Source organism: Colias philodice, chromosome 28 (genome assembly GCF_061535455.1).
Source record: "Colias philodice isolate Cphi_HAF_F1 chromosome 28, ilColPhil1 Martin Lab GWU primary, whole genome shotgun sequence".
Lineage (NCBI taxonomy): Eukaryota > Metazoa > Arthropoda > Insecta > Lepidoptera > Pieridae > Colias > Colias philodice.
Window position 1 is genome coordinate 5938939 of NC_143113.1, and position 21111 is coordinate 5960049.

General features: G+C 36.0%; 2 protein-coding genes across 3 annotated transcripts in view; one reads left to right on the plus strand and one right to left on the minus strand.

Annotated features, from left to right (window-relative positions):
* fra (neogenin protein frazzled) overlaps positions 1-724 on the minus strand; it is a 92887-nt gene extending 92163 nt beyond the window's left edge. The window contains exon 1 of the mRNA XM_089712401.1: positions 420-724. Within this exon, the coding sequence (XP_089568527.1) occupies positions 420-504 (85 nt within the window). The 5' untranslated portion in view covers positions 505-724. The remainder of the gene's footprint in view (positions 1-419) is intronic.
* A 316-nt stretch (positions 725-1040) lies between these two features.
* Positions 1041-19428, plus strand: MED16 (mediator complex subunit 16). Of its 2 annotated transcripts, XM_089712412.1 has the most exons (20): positions 1041-1294; positions 1976-2153; positions 2641-2773; positions 3508-3637; positions 3751-3890; positions 4370-4540; positions 4960-5076; positions 5495-5562; positions 5870-6013; positions 6402-6494; positions 7177-7291; positions 7848-7968; positions 8291-8377; positions 13895-14060; positions 14572-14732; positions 15195-15340; positions 16990-17090; positions 17417-17517; positions 17835-17975; positions 19324-19428. In XM_089712412.1, the coding sequence occupies exons 1-20, from the start codon at positions 1233-1235 to the stop codon at positions 19358-19360; spliced, it is 2412 nt and encodes an 803-aa protein (XP_089568538.1). In that variant the 5' UTR covers positions 1041-1232; the 3' UTR covers positions 19361-19428. The 2 variants fall into 2 exon arrangements, 1 of the variants encoding a protein (XP_089568538.1); XR_016317892.1 differs by lacking the exon at positions 19324-19428 and having other exon boundaries at positions 15195-15467; positions 17835-17865.
* The last annotated feature ends 1683 nt before the right edge of the window (positions 19429-21111 follow it).

A 21111-nucleotide genomic window follows, 5' to 3' on the forward strand; every position in this document is an offset into this window, starting at 1 on the left:
AATTAAAAATACATTCCTATAGGAAAAGCTTAACGTAAACTATGCAATAAATAAAATCCGTAATTAACTCAGTTTTACTACCAAAAACAGTGGTTTTAGCTCCCGCCCGTAACAACATAGAAAAAGCTATTTATGCCTTTCCTAAAATTTATTATACAATATATAAATTACAAGTCGTAAATTGTGTCAAATTTGTTTGTTTAATCCGATATGCTATTTCAAATATCGAATGTAAAGATAATAATTTTACAGTGCGCTTATTATATTATAGTAGGTATTAATATAATATATTTGTAAATATCTCTCGGTGCCGCTAAGATCAACGTTTTTCTGCTCCTTACAGTGTTACTTATCGTAATTTAAGGTAAATGCACAGCGATCAATATAATAAGGGCTTTATTTATAAGAAAGGAGCTCACCTTGGGTATGGGTAAACAAATTGATACAGGCCAGTAAAAAAATCCAGTTTCCGACACCAAAACGGCACATCTCTGTCCGGCTCATCTTGAAACACACATACAAAACACTTCACTACAGGTTTTAATTCATAATTATCACATTTTCACATAAAAACACGATATTTTCGTGAAACAGATATCAAGCGACGCAGTGCTACTTCGACACTATACAATCCGCCATTTTCGTTGGGCTAGCACTGGTACGTTCGGAAATCCAACACGAACTCAATATAAGGTCAACGTCCGTGACAATCGTATTACACACTAATGCGAAGTGAGCTCATTGAGTGTTTGAACTGAAGTGAGGATCAAATTAAACTCTTTTGTCTATGATGATGCTATGTGGCATAGACAAAGTTTCGCTGCGTATTGATTTATATCTAAGATTTGCGACATTAGCTTTCCTTTATTTGTTTAAACTAACTTAAGTTAACCATAGTTTTAAATAATTATAAGCTTTCGGTAAAGAATTTAAAGATCATCAATTTTAATTAAATTATTAAACTACAAATGACAATTTCAGATTTGCATAATCTGTGGACTGAATTTGAATGTAAATACGAAACGTCAAAAGTCAAATTGCTGTGGCACTTGGCAGATTTTTATAGCAGAGCAGATGCGAAACTTTGTTGGGATTTAATTTATTTAATAACTTAATTTAAAATAAATATAAATAAATTCATCGTATGCCATATTATTTTTAGCCTGACTTTAAGTGATATTACCAGAAAAAGATACAATATCAAAAATCGGCGTGTCCAAACCGTAACAAAGATGGAATTAGTGTATTCAATGAGAAGAAAGCCTCTAAAATGCGAACCACCGCAATTTGATGGGTAAGATTGCGTTTTTATTTTTAAGAAAACAGTTTCCTTGCTAATACATAAATAATTCCATTACTTTAAATGAAATTACGTACATTTCTCTAAGTTTGTATGCAAAGCCTGTTTAACAACTCGATCACTTCAATATTTAAATTTAAATGCTACATATAACCATACTGCAATTTCAAAACATTAAGAAATCTAAATACAGTGTAAACTCTATATAACGTCACTTAAGGGACCGTGCATTTTTCGACGTTATAGAGAGTGGTCGTTAAATGGAAAGAAAGGGAAAATTGCATGATTGGTCCCGAGACAGAGGGTTTGTAGGCAACTGAGAGATTATGATAACGTGTAACTAACGAAAGCCAAGTAGTTGAGGTGAACATGTGTAGGTTCATTCACACAACAAACAAACGACTGCATTTCTTAGAATCTACGGTATGTCAGTAAAAAAGAATGTACACAACTACATTTTCATTGATTTCGGCAACTTAGTCAGTACTTCCTAATAATTGGTAATGTCTTATTGTGGTCGTTAATTAGAGTGAGCGTGATGCTATATGGAGTGTATTATTGTATAGACAACAAAATAAACCAACCAAAGTCGAGAAATCTTGACGTTATACGGAGTTTGACGTTAAATGGAGTGTCGTTATATAGAGTTTACACTGTAAATGCATATATTTTCAGTACAACAGACCCAGAAGTGGTTCGTCCAATCTGTACCATATCTACTGCCAATATAATAGCATTTACATCTCTCACGGAGCTATCAGACTCCGACGGGGACACCTGGGGTGGACATGTGTATGTGTGCGATCTGAACACACCGTGGAACAGCCATAAAGTCACTAGTACTGTTCATCCTGTGAGTATAGTTTAAATTGTTTTTTTGAAACCTTTTTAACAAACATTGTTTAGCTAAGTTGAATTGACATGTTTTAGGGTTGTCTGCATCTAGTTAATAATATGGTATGTTTTAAAGCGATACATCTTATTCTTTTTACCTGAAATATACCAAGAATATAATGTACTATATATCTAGAAATATAAATAAACTTCACTGTTGTACCTTTTTATTCAAACTGTTAACAGTTGAAGTTTCTTTTTATATAATTTTAAATAAATACTTATATAGATAATAATTAACACCCAGACACAGGGCAAAAATCTATGTTCATCACACAAATATTTGGCCCAGGTGGGAATCGAACCCACAACCTCTGGCTTGGAAGGCAGGGCCACTACCAACCAAGCCAAAAGGTCAGTCATCAAAGAATAAAACTTACATACACACTACAAATAATAATCAATAGATTAATAAATAATAATTATAAGTGTTTGATCATTTTCAGGTATCAGCTCTAGAATGGGACTGCGAAGGCAAGCAACTCCTTGTTGCTACTACAATAGGAGATGTATCAGTTTTCGGTCAGAAGGACCATTTGCTTAATGAGTGGACTAGCTTGTATAGCGCGAGTTTTCCTGGTAAGAAAAAAAAACTGTATAATAATAAAAAATAAAAAAGATCTGATAATATTAATTACTTATTACATATTATTTAGATGTGCTATTTACTAAATAGGTTTGATGTCGGTGCACGGGCTTAATACTAAATGCTTAGTGCATATTTGTATAATTACTAAGTACCAAGAACCAATTAGTACTCTACGTCCCAGCTTCAGTATATCACTACTTTATGGGACATTATTTCATCACAACATTATTTCAAATCATTTTAAAATAAATAATACTAGATTTCCGCCCGCGGCTTCGCCCGCGTTTTCAAAGGAAAACCCGCATAGTTCCCGTTCCCGTGGGATTTCCGGGATAAAACCTGTCCTATGTGTTAATCCAAGTTACCCTCTATATGTGTGCTAAATTTCATTGTAATCGGTTCAGTAGTTTTTACGTGAAAGAGTAACAAACATCCATACATCCATACAAACTTTCGCCTTTATAATAGTATTAAGATGGCATTAAAAAGTCAGTATTTGGTTGTTCATTAGCATTGTCTTATCTATAAAGAGCAGAAAATTTTTCTTCTTCAGAAATACTGGTTTGCTCTATAAAATTTCATAAGGTATTCAATGCGGTTCTTGTCTCTTTGATGGAATCCATCCATATTCGAATTTTTTCTTTATAAAGCATTTGAATGCGAAACCAAAAATATCAAATTAAAAAATGATTCATCATTCTAAAATTATAATTTTTTCTTGCAGGTGAAAAAATAATAAAAGCAATATTCTTTCACAACGGCCGACGGATCGTCGCGCACGACAAGAAATCGGACGCACTGATCAGTGAAAAATTCCAAATGCAACAACAAACACCAACTTTGAAGGGATTCGGGTATGTATTGTTTGTTCTACGGCCTACGCTTATATAATAACTAGCTGCTCCGCGCGGTTTCACCCCCGTGGCTCCACCCCTGACTTTACAGAGAACCATTTTTGTTTGTTTAGGGGCGTGGCCGGGGAGGGTGCGTGCGTGCTGACGTGCACGGGGCTGGTGGGCGCGCTCGCGGGGGACGAGCGCGCGCTCGCCGCCAGCGACGCGCTGCGCACGCGCGACCACGTGGCCGCCGCCGCTATGGCGCACAAGAGTGAGCACACACGCCATGTGCCCACGTGCACGGGGCTGGGTGAAAAATGACTGAAATTTATGGAAAAATGTTCGATTAAACATGTGCCATACAAAAAAAGAACGATTTTTGATAATATTTCACAGTGTCAACTTATGTTTAATCCATCAGGCCCCGGAATCACAGACACAATAGAAAATCTATTGTGTCGCGGTCGGACCTGGCCTCTCGGTGGTTGAGAGGTTAAGAATAACACACAAAAAAAGAGCTTACGCTGAACACAAGTGTCAGAAGTGAAACTTCTTCAACAAGATTCAAAGATACCAAAATCGTGTAAAAATATTGACATGACTTGAACTTGTAAATTTACTCTCAACGCGCGTAAAGAAGATTCACTTCAAAAATAAAACTGCTCTTACCTATCCCAGAAATCACACGGCAAAGCTAGTATAAAAATTTGTCACCATAACTTTTGTAACCTAACCCCCCCCCCCCTCTAGATGGCACGATACTAGTAGCGGCATGCAGCTCCCGTGGGGGTAAGCGCGTGGTTCGAGCAGCAGTGGTGACAGCTCGTCGAGCAGCCGCTGCTGCTCCGCGACGAGCGCCGGTAGCACTTGCTCTTGCGCCGCTGCCTGCGTTGTATTTACCACCCGATGTTAGGGAGCCGGGTAAGAACACACAACACTGACACGCCAAAAAAACAAACAATAAACGCACACACACACATACAAGTATATAAAACAAGTTGTCATATACATACATACACACACGCGCAATCACACACGCAAACATAGATGCAATAGCACACCTACACACACGCAGTAACGTATTTGCGTGATAGAATACTTGAAAATACAACAAATTGATTCAAATTACACGTATGCACACACACACACACACATACATACACATATACAAAAAATAAAACACTTGTAAACGTTATTTTAATAAACAATTGATAGACAATAATTATTTTGACAAATATTGTGACATACCTGTCAAATACGGATAAATGATTATTATGAAATGAATCGCAAAGCACAACGTTACAAACATTTAACATAATTCACTATATTAATACTTCTAGTATCGATAAGCTGGTGTCTCCGAGACGATATAGACAGTCTGCTGATCGCGGGCAGCACGGTCAGCATGTGGAAGCTGACTGTGCGCAGTTACCCAGTGCACAAGTTGCTGTCTAAAGGTGAGGGTAGTTTGAGATTTGTGGGTAGTTGGAGATTTTTTTTTTTGGGAATGATTGCTTATATGAACGTGTAGAATTGGATGTAGAAAATAGAATGTGATTATAATACTTAATATCTGAATTCTAATGAGGGTAGTTTGACATATTTTATTAAAATTTTCTGACTGTAGTTTGAAAAATTTTTTTTGTTGTAAATTCTACGAGGATTCATGGGTATAATGAAGAATACGACTGTAATAGTTCACTACTGAATTTTATTGAGGGTACCTTAATTTTTTTAAATATTTATTTATTCCTATTGAAGATGTACGTTATGACAGTCACAACTTAACTTTGAGGTGTTTTGTTTTCATTATTTTTTACTTAGTATATGATTAAACATATTTTTCATAAATAATTATTATTATATAAATAACAGGCCCTCTACAAGGCAGTACGACGCCGGGTGACGTCACCAAGCCGCCGTCAGATTGCTTCAATTCACTTGTAAGTAATCATTTAATCGAAATTTTTGTATTTCTACATCGAATAGTACATCGAATAGTAATTTCACTTTTGTATGTGTCAGAACTTTCAATAGTGGCATATACATTTTCAAAAAAAATTTTTTTTTTTCTTATTTTAATGAAATGAAATTAAATGAAATTTTATTTCTCAACGTCTAGACTCTAGAAGAACCAGACGTAAATCAAAATTGCTTGATTTATTACACATTTTTTTTATTTATTCCTAATTGACTTCTTTTTAGTAAAAAAAAAATACTTAATGTGATTAATTTTTTCCTTTTTTTCAGTCCTGGCAACCCACAGGCGCATGGGCGATAGACACCGGCGAATTTGGAACGTGTATTGCCAGCTCTAAACTACAATTGAACGCTCCACTCGCTGTGATGACAACACCGAGAGCTATCCATCTGTTGGGAGAGTCGCATCATTATGTGCGTAGCCGTTGTCTGTACATTTTCTTGTTATAATGACAAGAACCGGACGATAATAATATGTTTTAGATAATATGACTTATACAATATGATTTGAGCCTTTTTTTTTTCAATTTATAGAAATCTATTTTTCACAGTAGCTTCGCATAATTTACCACTAGATGGCGTTATTGGCAATGGAGCGAATACGTATCAGAAGTGAAACTTCTTTGGTAAGATTCAAAGATACCAAAATCTTCGTCATGACGTGACGGTATTACCATGATGCGACCTTGAAATTTTACTCTCAACGCGCCTTAAGAAGTGTCATTTCAATAATAAATATTATATAATTTTACAGATACGCAAAAAATAGTATTATCTATACATCTATATTTATTTTTTGCAGTTATGTTCCCGCCCCATAGTGACAGGGTCCGAAGTGAGCCCACCCGCTTCTACACCGCCGAAAAAAACTAAATATGGCCCAGGAGTTTTACCGGTATGTATTTTTTTATTTATTTATAGATTTTTAATAATAACATAGTTAAACATTTTTAATTACATCAACATTATGTTAATACTAATTATTAACTTTTTGTTGATTCAAAACAAACACACACACGCAATTTATAATTGATGCGGGTAGTTGATTGATTGTATAAGTGATTTTCGTTGCACGCACGCATGGCTTGCAAACGTATCTTTGTCGAGATCGCGTTGTTTCCTTGATTCGTTAATTATTGTATAATACTATATTGTGTTAGATTTGTTTTTCTTTTTAAATTATATCTCGATATCACACACACAATAATAAATAAAACAACATATAATATTACCAACTAAAGTACAAGTGACAATACATATTAATGTTACATTATGTAATATGTAAACTGTAATGTGCTAACGGCACATAATACATATACATAGAGCGCTCACTTGTCGTGGTCGGCGAGCGCGGCGTTCGCACAAATATATGTAACTCACTATACAGGGTGTCTCAAAAAGTGTGGATATACTGAAGCTCCCACCCCTATGTATGTTGTGCGATTTTTCGTATTTTCGGAGTTATTCGGATAGCCCTCTAGGTCCTCTACCTCCCAGCTTCAGTATATCACTATTTTTGGGACACCCTGTATAACACACACACACTTGCGGGTAGTCAGAAATCACTCCCCCCACAGAGTGGGTCGCGTTGCGCGCGCGCGTGGAGCGCAGACGTGTCGTGGTCGGCGAGCGCGGCGGTCGTGTGTGACTCGCACTCGCAGCTGCACGTGTATAGGATACAGCCGGATATGCGTGAGTTTTATGAAAAAAAATGTGTGCGTGTACTAGTGTACACACGTAAGAAGTGAAACTTATTTATGACCTTATTTTTCAAAAAATAATTTGCTATATGCAACTTTACAGAAATACGTCGAATCACGCGTGGTAGGGATAAGAAAAAGATAGCGCGTAACGGAAAAATGTCACGCGTAACGAAAAAATGTTACACTAAATTTTTTTCCTAGTTTCACTTCAAAAAATTTTATAAAAAAAATTTGGCTTTGTATTTCTGGATTTGAGCAAATTTTACCATAAACTTTTTAAAGTGTGGTCTACGTTTAAATTTTTTAAGTTCGTTGTTGTTGTGATTGGATTGTTTCTTCAAAATTTCCACGCAGAATTATGCGTTATATTTTATCAACAATTTGTTACTTACAACATTATACATATATTCAACATTTTTTGACATAGATTTTCAATTATTTGTCCTTCCAACTAACAACTTATCTAAACAGAACAAACGATTTATGATAATATAATTTGTGAAACTACCCACAAATTATAAATAAATATATATTTCTCAATCCAGCGGCTCAACATCAAATAGCACACTTGGTGACACTACTCGAATACGCGATGGTCAGTGGATACGATTATTTGGACGTGCTGTTGACGCTCAAACCGAATGTGCTAGAAGCTTTATATGAGAGGTAAGTGATATATATTTGCAGGTAGGTTTTAGGGTGATAGCAGGGTAACAAAAAGTTGTGTGATTTTTGTCATTTTGATGATTTTTAATGAACGACTAAAAAGTAAAAAATTATGTTACAAAAATTCGATATTATAATGATGTTATTTGTGTATTTGTTACGGAAAAACCTAACCCATTTACTTAACACTTAAAATTTTGTGTCAATTCTACATTTTAAGTCACAGTTATGCAATTTTCTACAACTACCCTCAATAAAAACTAGTTTAAGTTGCCTTTTCTTTAGCTATTGTATTTTGTATTATAATAATGTTTATTTTCAGAATGACAGAGAGCTTCCAAAGGCAACCGCAGCCGTTCCAACAATTCTATTATCACACTTGGTTGAAATTAAGAATTGTATTATGCAGGTACATAATATAATCTAACTGCTATATTTATATATTTTAAATAAATTTATTCGTCGTTTTGTTATCATATTGGAGAATAACAAGAAAAAATGTTTTAATGTATCAATCCGGCTCGAAGGATCAAAATTTCCTTCGCGTCGGATTGAGAATTTTACAATTGAAAAATGAAATGAAATGAAATGAAAAACGTTTATTTATACACACATTATAAAATTGTTACACAATAAATTAAGGACACGACGATCGACTAAACTAGGTACTAGACCTGTGCTATAGTCGATCGACGCTTTCCTCTCTTTAAGACATAGTGCCAGCATTATAACGTGTATTAAAGTTTGTGTGTGTGTGTGTGTTAGTGTGTGTGTGTGTGTGTGTGTGTTTATGTGTGTGGTTGAGTTTATAGGTATAAGATTGTGCGTGAGTTTAAATGGATAAGTATGCGTGAAATGAGGGCTTTATATAGATTATTATCTTTTCAATACATTAGTCTCATTAAATTTCAATTCTTACGCAATATAATCATCTGTTCATTTTATAAATTCTTCAGTTTCCACATATGATAAGGTGAGTAGCATGTTTGTGATTTTATATTTAAGGCTAAAAGACGTCAAGTTGTGGATATTCAAAATTTTATTAACTTTGTTATAGAGAAAAGGTCCCATATAGGCTTTACAACGTTTTGCTGCTACAGTATGAACTAAAGGTAAGTTGAAGATTTTATAGTTGCGTCTTTTTTCCGTTAGATTTGTATTACGCGGTGATAGGTTATGGGTGTCTAGAATACAGTCTAATATAAAAAGTTTTCTGACAGAGAGAAGTTTACATTCATTGTACAGCGTTGAAGTTGAGTAGAAAATTGGCTTAGCCATCATCACTTTGAGAACGGCTCGTTGCGCTCTTTCAATTTTGAGCATGTGAGTTTTTGCAGCTCCGCCCCACACCTGAATACAATAGCCCAATACTGATTGGCAAATGGCAAAATATACTTTTTTTAAGATCTCAATGTCAGCGATTTCGCGAAGCTTCCTAAATATTACCATAAGTTTCCGAGTGCGTGAAGCCAGAGTTTGAATATGATGCTTCCATGTTAATTGGTTATCCAAGTGCACACCTAGGTATTTTATGGCTGAAGCACTTTCTAATTTTCTACACTGGCACGAATGGTTTTTTTGGATATAGTTAAATGAATCACACATATGTGCTGTTATTTCAAGTTCTCTCGGCTGTGAACACTTATACAGTGAGAAGGTTAAGTATTTGGTTTTTTCTAGATTGATAGTCAATATGTTTTCACTTAACCATGACATAACTTTTGCTAGTCCAGCCTCTGCAGATCTTTTTGTGCTATACCAGTCATTCCCGCTAAACACAATGGCCGTGTCATCAGCAAATGTTACAACATGACCATTAGATAGTTTCAGATTGCAAAGTTCATTTATGTATACAAGGAATAACGTCGGACCGAGCACACTTCCCTGCGGCACTCCATAATTCACAGTATGCATGGAACTTATCTGACTTCCAATCTTGACTACCTGTTTACGTCCTGTGAGATAGCATCTCAGTAATTGCAGTGGTAGCCCTCGAACACCAGCTTGCTCCAGTTTCCTTAAGAGTATAGGTATTGAAACCGTATCGAAGGCTTTTGCCAGGTCCAAGAAGATACCAATGCAATTTCTTTTTCGGTCGAGATTCCCAATTATATGATTTGTCAAGTTAGATACAGCATCTTTGGTAGATTTACCTCTCAGGAAACCGTATTGATGTGATGAAAAGAAATCGGTTTTATGTAAGAACTCGGATAGTCTTGAGTTAATTATTTTCTCTAAGATTTTAGACATAACAGGCAAAATAGATATTGGCCGATAATTACCAACTCGATCAAGATCTCCTGATTTATGAATGGGATGAATCAAAGCAATTTTGAAAGCGTCTGGAAATACTCCACTTCTCAATGAAAGATTACAAATATGAACCATAACGGGGGCAAGGTACTCTTTATTTAGTTTAAAAACATTCGAAGGTATATTATCATAACCAGCAGCATTACTTTTAAGGCTATTAAAAATATCTGTCATTTCATAAATATCCGTGTCTCTTAGACCCATAGATTCACAAGGTTGATTATTAAAATTATGAGTAACAGTCACATTCATCACGGGATCTTTTATTAACTTTTCAGCCATGTCTTTACCTATATGGGCAAAATATTTATTTACATCATCTAGAGATTGGTTTTTAATTAATTCCCGATTGTCACATCCAGATTGAGTCATATTTGTAAATTTTTTTATGAGATTCCAGGTATGTTTATCGTTTTTCTTACATTTGTTGAGTTCAGATCTTTCATATGTATGTTTAACTTTTCTTAAAATATTAGTACAAAAATTTCGATACCGAGAGTAAGTAATTCGTAGAGTTTGATTGTTGGGATGTTGTTTCAGTTTCAAGTGCATCCTGTCTCTGTTTCTTATGCATCTCAATAGACCCGGTGTTATCCACGGTTTCCGGGCAACATAATTTCTTGAAATCATTTTGTATATAACATTGCCTTGTATTAAATTTTGTATATATTGAATAAGAGCATCAGCAGCCAAATTTGCATCTGATAATCGAAGCATATCATGAAAATTTTTGTTTTTTATTTCATTCGAGATATTGTCATAATTAATTTTCATTAACTTCTTCGAATTACTCTTTTGTATTTTTAAATTTTCTACACAAAGAATAACAGCAGAATGATCAGTGACTGAAGAATTGACAACTATGGTATTACATGGGAGGTAAGATTTCAAAATAACATGATCAAGTGAGCTGGTGCCACGTGTTGGTAGCTTATGAGCAGGCAGAAGTCCATACATAGACATAGTATTCAAGTAATCATCTTTTCTCGCATCAGTGCTTCCATTGGCTATGTTAATGTTTATATCGCCTATAAGTATGACATTCTTAAAAGAGGTAAGCGTTATCAGTAGATTACTTAGTGACTCCAAGAATCTGTCAATACTTCGACAAGCAGGGGACCTGTATATAGCAATTATTACAGTGCAGGAGTTTATTTGTATAAGAATAGTATTTGCATCAAGTAAGATCTTCTCCGCTACAGAGCTTCCGGTTATTGAATTTCGTAAGTATACAACTACTCCCTCGTTTTGCGATTTACAATTTTGAGTGACATAAGAGTTGTATCCAGGTAATGATGGCACGCTAGCGAGATGTTTCAGCCAACACTCTGTAAGTATAATTACGTCCATATCAACAATTATCTGCTTTAAAAATATCTCCAGTTGAGGAAGGTTTTTTGAGATACTGCGAATATTCTGAGATAGGATAGTGAATTTGCATTTATGTTTGTCTATAATATCAACAAGTTGTTCAGTATTGCAAACTTGGGCTTTAGAGACATGATAATTATCTAGATCACAATTTAAATCAATTATGTGAGTACTAGCCATTAGATTTGTTCAGATAAAATATGTTGGATCTGTGATTAAGACGTATTATAATAATATATTGTATATTCAAAGAAACCAAATCAGAAGACCACTCATTTAGGACGTAATTCATATAGTTTGCAATAATAAATATAGTGTTACGCATTATATAAATTAAAAATAAAGACATGATGACAAGATCTGCATGATTAAATAGAGAAAAAATACAAAAAATCACTCTGTGATAGTTCATTATAATAATTTTAATTAATGAGAACAAACCACGCACCTGTATATTTTGTGAATATGTTGTAAAATTGATGTGAATTATAATTGTAAAGTGTAACGTGTTATGTGTATATAAAATGGCATTTTTAGAATGATTATACAAAATACTTAATATTAAAATTAGTACATTAATAATTTCAAATAACATAAAATATTTACTAGACATAATTATACATTTCATATAGTAAATGCTAAATAATAAAAATGAAGATACGTTATACAATATTAATAATGCAAATACAATCATTAAAAATATCTTTCTAAAGTAACGAGGTTGTGGCATAATTTTAGGTTTTAATATAGAAAGTTGCAGTAGAATTAAAAAGTTTATATAAGAATATAGTCAATCGGCTTTAAATTTAACCAAGTCTTCGTCGGTGTTTATGCGGATAAGAGGACATCCATCATTTTTTCTTAAATAAATATTTCCGTGTGAAGTCCAGCAGTACTTGAAGTGAATCTGTTTAGCCATTTCTTTGGTTTTCATGTATAATCGTTTAGTTTGGGGGATCAGACTTTCCGAAATATATACCTGAGTTTTTGGTCCAGGTATTCCAAGTAAGGACGAGTTTATTCTATTGTTCACATTACTATTATTGTATTTTTTTACTGTCATAAGAAATTGATCACGGATTATTATGTTGTTGAATTCGAGAGTGATGGGTTTATTCTCAGTTTTAGATTTCGAACGATACACATCACGTATTTGGCTAGATTCAATTTTGAATTGTAAGTTGTCGTTCAAACTCTGAACCATGCGAAGCAAATCGGGTTTTTTCTCGTTATCGCTAGCGGGAACGTTACGAATTTCCACGCAAGTCAACCGTGCGTTCCGTTGAAGGCTTTCAATTTTGGTTTCAAGTAGTTTTATATGAGTACGGTCCGATTTCTTTTCCTCTTGCAAGGTCTTTATTTTACCGGACAATTCATCATACTGCTGTGACAAAAACTCTAAAGAAGTCTTCATTTCAGAATTTGACTTGCGCAATTCAGCAATCTCTGATAGAACCTGCGAGACCATGGCTAAAATTTCATCCTGTTTGTCGGTATATTGTATGGGTGAGTTGCTTGGCCGTTGGCGCTTCGACCTCGGAACAGATGAAGCGCTTGAAGCGCCCTCCGATGATTTTGGCGGTGTACGTTGCATAATTCGATTTTCGGTACCAAAAACAATTAGTATAGATAAACTAACGTTAACTTCACCGACTAAGTTCTCACGATACCAGGCGCACAGCAATCAAAGAAAGTTATTGGGTAATTATCACTAACCACTGGTAAGACAGTAAGCAGCGGGGCGGGCTTGATTGGCTCGCTTCGGCAAGGGCGGCGCACGCGCAGGCAGCAGATGGGCGGGGTATTGGGCGGAGTTTAACACGTACCGTGGCGGCCGGGTACCAGGCGCACAGGCTAGAAGGAGGTTAATGACGATAGCCCGAACAACTTCTCACAACTTATGCACTCCTATTTTTTCACTTGGATTTTTTAACTTAAAATGTTTATTTTAATATTTTAAACAAACTGGCAATAATTTGAGGCACGTCTATTCCGTATCGAGGTCCGGGGGGAAAAAGGATTAAATATGATTAGTTAATTTATAACATTAATTTTAATAGTGTATTTTTATTTCAATGGAATTTATGTTAAAATAATAATTTGGCTTTGGATCGTTAAAATACTGAATAATGATGCGACACTAAGTAATAATAACAGGATATTTTGTTTATTCAGTGTTTTAAGTCTACACATGTAACATTTTTGGTACAAAATAGAGGATAATAGCGTCTATTGCCCTCAGCATGATCCCAACAGCGCAAAGCAGCGCGTCTAACCTAACATCGCTATACATGTGCGCGAGCGCGGCTGCGGCTTGTGCGGGCGCGCTCCGACCGGACGACAAGCCGGAGCCCGCACCGCCTGCTGCGTTATTAGCTCTGCTTGATGATAGCGTGGATCATGATAAGGTACGAGGGTAGTTGTGAATTTAAAATCCACGCGTATGATGCAACCACTTCAAATTAAGTCTATTTCTGATGACATAGTACAATCATAAAATTTTGGAAAATACTTCACTGGTGAAACAAATTTTAAAACAGCTTTCGACAAGTACATAGGTCGTGAGATTGCTTTGTTCGTGGCGTTTTTTTTTTTTTTGTATCACGTATGCTATTTGTAATAACTTAAATCATATTTGCAATAAAGCGTCTTTATAGTTTGGTAACGGGTTAGATCAAATAATCATAAATAACTGAATACTTCTGGAGTTCCGCAAGGATCAAACTTGGGTCCTGTTATCTTTAATATTTTTATCAATGATACTACCGAATCAATCAACATTAAATGAAATGTTAGTATATTAATCTGATTATCTACGAGTACTACTTATTAAGTAACGGCCAATAGAAAATCAAATAGTTTGTATATCATAGAGATGTTCTTTTTAATAGCGTTTCATAAAACACATTAAAATTACAGAATCTCGTAGCGCTTGAAGCGAAAGCGGAAGCATTCGGCGAAGCGGCCGCTGGAGCGCTGCAGCCGCTGCAAGCGTTGCGTCGTCCTTTACAAAGGGCTTTACATACAGCGCTGACATTGCTTGCGGCGCTCGCTGCGTTGCATAATACTGCTCATCATGGGTAAGTAGTGTCACTACACTTGCACTCATTGTAGTGTATTGTACTGTAGTGTGTTACAGTGTAGTGCACTATAGAAAATAATTATTCAAATCGGACCAGTAGTTCCTGAGATTAGCGCGTTCAAACAAACAAACGCTTCAGCTTTATAATTATCTTCACATAATATATATACACTATTTTTTAAGTGAAACTTCTTTATCGGGGTTGGAAAAAAATTTTGTGTAACATTTTTTCGTTACGCGTGACATTTTTCCGTTACGCGCCATCTTTTTTTTATCCCTACCACGCGTGATTCGACGTATTTCTGTAAAGTTGCATATAGTAAATTATTTTTTGAAAAATAAGGTCATAAAGAAGTTTCACTTCTTACGTGTGTACACTAGTACACGCACACATTTTTTTGTAACTGTAGTAATAAGTTTTCAGGAAAAAATGATTTATTTTATATTGACACTAATATAGCTACGAGCTATACTCTGAAGCGAGTGCAGTACAGCTGCTCCGCAAGCTGGTGGTAGTGTGTCGAGCAGCGGGCGGCTGCTCGGCGCCGGAGCTGAGCCGCCCGTTAGCGAGACTCGCTGCTCATGCTCTCAAGCCGGACCTGCTGGGTGAGTACAGTACAGCTGCTCCGCAAGCTGGTGGTAGTGTGTCGAGCAGCGGGCGGCTGCTCGGCGCCGGAGCTGAGCCGCCCGTTAGCGAGACTCGCTGCTCATGCTCTCAAGCCGGACCTGCTGGGTGAGTACACTAGTTATATAGCTCGACTTTACCTAACATTGGATTTTTGAAAACGGTCCAGTAGTTACTGAGATAAATGTATAAAAACTCTTCAAATTTATATCACTACATAGTATAAAACAAAGTCGCTTTTTCTGTCCCTATGTCCCTTTGTAGTCTTAAATCTTTAAAACTACGGCCGTTGATGTGGTTTTTTTTTAATAGATAGAGTGATTCAAGAGGAAGATTTTAGTATATAATTTATTAGGTTTTAGACAAAGCAGACGAAGCCGCGGGCGGTAAGCTAGTTATTGATAAAGACAGAACACGCTCCAGCTTCACAAGCGCAATAATGCATGTTATATACTGACACCACTTCCTTTTCAATTGCTTCATCTATGGAAAATAAAAAAATCCACAACAAATTAATGCAGTTTTAAAAATCGAGTGAAGTACAATTCAAACAAGTCTTGTCCTCATGTTATTATTTACAATGACAATTGAATCAATATGTTGCACAGTTGGTTTTTACATACAGTAGAACTCCAATTATCCGAACTCCGACTATCCGAATCGCCGATTATCCGAATCACAAAAAATTGTCCAAAAAAAGTCAAAGTGCGCTATTATTCTTCCCCCCGCGAAGCCAGTGTTTGCGCGTCAAGTCTTGACTTGACTTGTTGTGCCTACACTGACTTGAGATGTTTTAAAAACAATGATTTTTATCTCTAAACTTGTACATAAGTAGGTACATTTTATTTATATATTTAAAACATGTGAAAATTTCATGTTTCTTTCATTTAATTCAATAAAAATATAGTGCAATATCAAAACGTAGCTTTTATTCTCTCCAATTGCAAATTAAAAAAAAAATTCGATTATCCGAATATTTGATTATCCGAATGGGTCCCGGTCCCCATTAATTCGGATAATTGGAGTTCTACTGTATTGCAGGGTTAACAAAGTTTTCAGGGACATAATATAAAGAATTTTATCATGAACTAGCTGTGCACCCTGGATTCGCCTTTGAAGATAATATAAAATGTTTCTTGTCAAGTAAATTGTGTAGATGTTGTAAAAGTGTATCAAAATTAAGATAAAACGTTTGTCTTTAAACCTTCGCGATATAAAATTACCATGTTGGACAAGTACTTTTTGTGTTTTATATTCATCTTAGGGCTGATTTTTCAATGCTTGGTTAAAACTTATTCGTCGAATAATGTATAAATCTACCATTTTAAATATTATTCTAATTGCCCGTATTTGACATTTTACTATACTACTATAATTAGTATTACACGATAATATTAAAATGTCACGTTGGACGGATGTTTTATCCAAGCATTGTAAAATCGGCCCTTACGAGAGTACAGTAACTATTTATACTTTGATCTTACTTTGCTGTTTGAAAAGCACACCATATCCCATAATATTCAGCTGTTTTATCGTATTTCTTGATAAAATTACGCATCTACATAACATAATATACACTTGTAGTTTTATTTTATATTTGATATCGTATTTATTTAAAAACATTTCACAGAGGAATGCCTAACGATTTGCGCGCAAAACACCGCGCGCGTTTGGGATTCGTTAGCGCGATGCGGTCTTATCGCACCGCATTCGAAACCCATACCTTTTTATGTAAGTTTATTTAAATAAATTTACATTTTAATTATAAAATCTGTTTTTTTATTTGCTTTTGCGTTGTTTTTAAAATTGGAAATGCAAATGTCAATGTCAGTTGAAAATATGAATTTTGAAATGGTTGACAGTAGTGATGTGTGTTAATAGTAACTTACCGGTTTTTGTTAAAAAAAAAAATTGATTATTTTTTGTGAGTTTTTTTTTAGTTTAACTTATCAAATGTGAGATTGAATAAAATTGGTATAAAAAAAATAATTGGTTTGAAATAAAATAGCTTAAAAAACTTGTCAAAATTTTGTTACAATAATTATTTCAATTTGTAGTTTGAATATGGCGTGGAACCAGAATCTTTGAGATTCACACCAGAGCCTCCGCCGTATGCCGTTTCCGATTTAAGCCCGTCGTTTGACATGGATGCTATAAGGTAAGGGATTATTTCGTTTTATAAACTTGTTTATTCTTGTTTCAATACAAATTTATAAATGAAATGTTTGATGCTGGAGTATTTGTCTTTGTTGTAAATTTTCACTATTTAACTATATCATTATCGCTTGTTGCAAAAGACGACAGAAAGACCAAAGACGGCATAAAGACCAAAATTTGTAACGACACTTGTGCGGCAAAATTTGTGCGACGAGCACGTATTTCTCTGTCTGTCTCTTTCTCTCTCATAGAAAGCAAGCCATTTATTTTAGTAACTTCTGTCCCTCCAGGTTTCTCAAGTATTTGTTTACTTTTTAGATATATGTACTTGGGCGGTGGGAACATGTGCGCAAAATGGCGCGCGTGTTTACGGTGCGGTGCGAGAGCGTTGCCCGCGGCGCAGTGCGCGAGACACCCGCTACAGAGAGCGTATGATGGACGGTTTGCGGGGAGCTGCCGGTGAGTGGGGGAGGGGGGGGAGGCACATGTGTGTAGTGGGGGGAGACACATGTGTGTAGTGGGGGGAGACACATGTGTGTAATGGGGGGAGGCACATGTGTGTAGTGGGGGAGACACATGTGTTTAATGGTGGGAGGCACATGTGTGTAGTGGGGGGAGACACATGTGTGTAATGGGGGGAGGCACATGTGTGTAGTGGGGGGAGACACATGTGTGTAATGGGGAGAGGCACATGTGTGTAGTGCGGGGAGACACATGTGTGTAATGGGGGGAGGGACATGTGTGTAGTGGGGGGAGACACATGTGTGTAATGGGGGAGGGTCATGTGTGTAGTGGGGGGAGACACAAGTGTGTAATGTGGTGAGGCAGATGTGTGTAGGGGGGGAGACACATGTGTCTAATGGGGGGAGGCACATGTGTGTAGTGGGGGGAGACACATGTGTGTAATGGGGGAGGGTCATGTGTGTAGTGGGGGGAGACACATGTGTGTAATGGGGGGAGGCACATGTGTGTAGTGGGGTGAGACACATGTGTGTAATGGGGGGAGGCACATGTGTGTAGTGGGGGGAGACACATGTGTCTAATGGGGAGAGGCACATGTGTGTAGTGGGGGGAGACACATGTGTGTTTTGGGGGGAGGCACATGAGTGTAGTGGGGGGAGACACATCTGTGTAATGGGGGAGGGTCATGTGTGTAGTGGGGGGAGACACATGTGTGTAATGGGGGGAGGCACATGTGTGTAGTGGGGGGAGACACATGTGTGTAATGGGGGGAGGCACATGTGTGTAGTAGGGGGAGACACATGTGTGTAATGGGGGGAGGCACATGTGTGTAGTGGGGGGAGACACATGTGTGTTATGGGGGAGGGTCATGTGTGTAGTGGGGGGAGACACATGTGTGTAATGGGGGGAGGCACATGTGTGTAGTGGGGGGAGACACATGTGTGTAATGGGGGGAGGGACATGTGTGTAGTGGGGGGAGACACATGTGTGTAATGGGGGAGGCACATGTGTGTAGTGGGGGGAGACACGTGTGTAATGGGGGGAGGCACATGTGTGTAGTGGGGGGAGACACACGACGGCTTCGCCCGTGGTACATATTTCGCAATAAACGGTAGCCTATGTCCTTTCTCGGGTATCAAAATATCTCCATACCAAATTTCATGCAAATTGCTTCAGTAGTTTAGGCGTGATTGAGTAACAGACAGATAGACAGAGTTACTTTCGCATTTATAATATTAGTATGGATTGATATTAATTATTAACTTATTAGTAAATATCGATAAATTAACAATTAATCCTATTTGTTATTAAAAATACATTCTAATTGAAAATTGTTTGCTTACAGATGCGGAGGAAGGTGGACGTTAATCTCCAATGTGTAGTTTAAGAAGAAATATATTACTTAGTAAAATAAGAAATGTAAATATTTCGAATAAAATATTTCATAAAATGTTGTTTTTTATTTTCTGTGAATCTATTCCTTGAAATTACTTCCCTTACTACATAAGTAACATATTGAAAATACAATCGGTCGAATTCTTCACTATAAGGGCCAAAAAGCAAGAATATTCATTTTAGAAAAAAAACACAACAGTTTTCAAGTAAGATTTTGTCTCTCAAGTTGATTCTTGTGTTTCACAGGAAAATTTTGATAATAATTAAAAATCTGCATATGCGTCTAGTTTGAGAATCACGGTCACACAGCACACTATTCATTTAAAATGTTCTGCATAGACGTTAAGAAATCTTAAAAGTTTAAGAAAATATTTAAAACTACATTTCCGCCCACGTTTCCAAAAAAAACCCGCATAGTTGCCGTTCCTGTGTGATTTGGGGGATAAAAAGTAGCCTATTCGGTCTTCAGATACCTACATACCAAATTTCATTGTAATCGGTTCAGTAGTATTGGCCTGAAAGAGTAACAAACATCCATCCATCCATCCTCACAAACTTTCGCATTTATTATGTTATGTATTAGAAAAAATTACAAGCCCTCTCGTGTTTAAGACGTATTGAGTTTTTTTGCTGTTACTAGAACTTAAACACTTAACTATAGCTTTTATTTAAAACGCAACTGTGCTATATTTTATTCGTTGTGCGCAGTACGGTGAAGTACAATTTTCGGTAAATTCAACATTTGATCAATGTAAAAATATTTGGCGCATCACTATACAGGTTTTTTCAAATATGTACTATTTTTTTTATTTAGAGGCGAATATTCTAAATCTTGGTTGCCACATATTTTAATTAAAGTTAAATTTGAATTTATATTTTTGGTTTTATGGCATTCAAATGCTTTATAAATATAAATTTATAAAGAATAGAAAAAATTCGATCACGAGGCGGGACTCGAACCCGCATCCTTCGCGCCATTCCGGGGCGGATGCCGGAAATCATATCTCTGTTATTTAATGTTAACGATAGCTTTTAACCGATGAAACACGATCGGATAATTTATAGTTAGTGTTAAAATGACGACGTCCATAGGGGACGTCATATAATTATTGTCAAATGGAGCAACTCATATTTTCCCCAATCTAATAATAATAACATATCACATAGGTAACATGTTTGTTTTTGCTAAAAGTATTCACTTCAAGAAACTCATTTAAATCCGCTGCGTGTTTTAAGAATACACAGGGATAGGAACTTATGGACAGAGAAAGTGACTTTATATACCTAGTAGGTATGTTCTTATGTTTGAGAAATTAACATAATTTTAGAAGAGCAATAACGTAGTTTCTTGCCGGCTCTTTTCTCTGTAGAAACTGCTTTCCGAATCGGTGGTAAATGAAAACTTCACTAAGGTTATATTTGTCTATGCTAAAACTACGTTATGACTATTCAAAAGTTCTTCTCTAAGTGTACCTACCAGAATAAATAAATGTTTGATTTACATCAAAAGAGCCAAGAGCGAATGCTCATTCTAACCCCATTATGTCAAATTCTTTAACTGTAAACAGACGTAAAGCATTCTTTCGTTGTTCTTAGTGCGTTCGAATAGTGTTCTAATACTAAACAACACTGAATACGAATTTCGTTTAGTTTACACTAAAAGATCACGAAAGAAAGCTCTTGCTCTATGTTCGTTTGATGTATGTATTTTTCGCCATTTCCTAGCGTTGATATATAT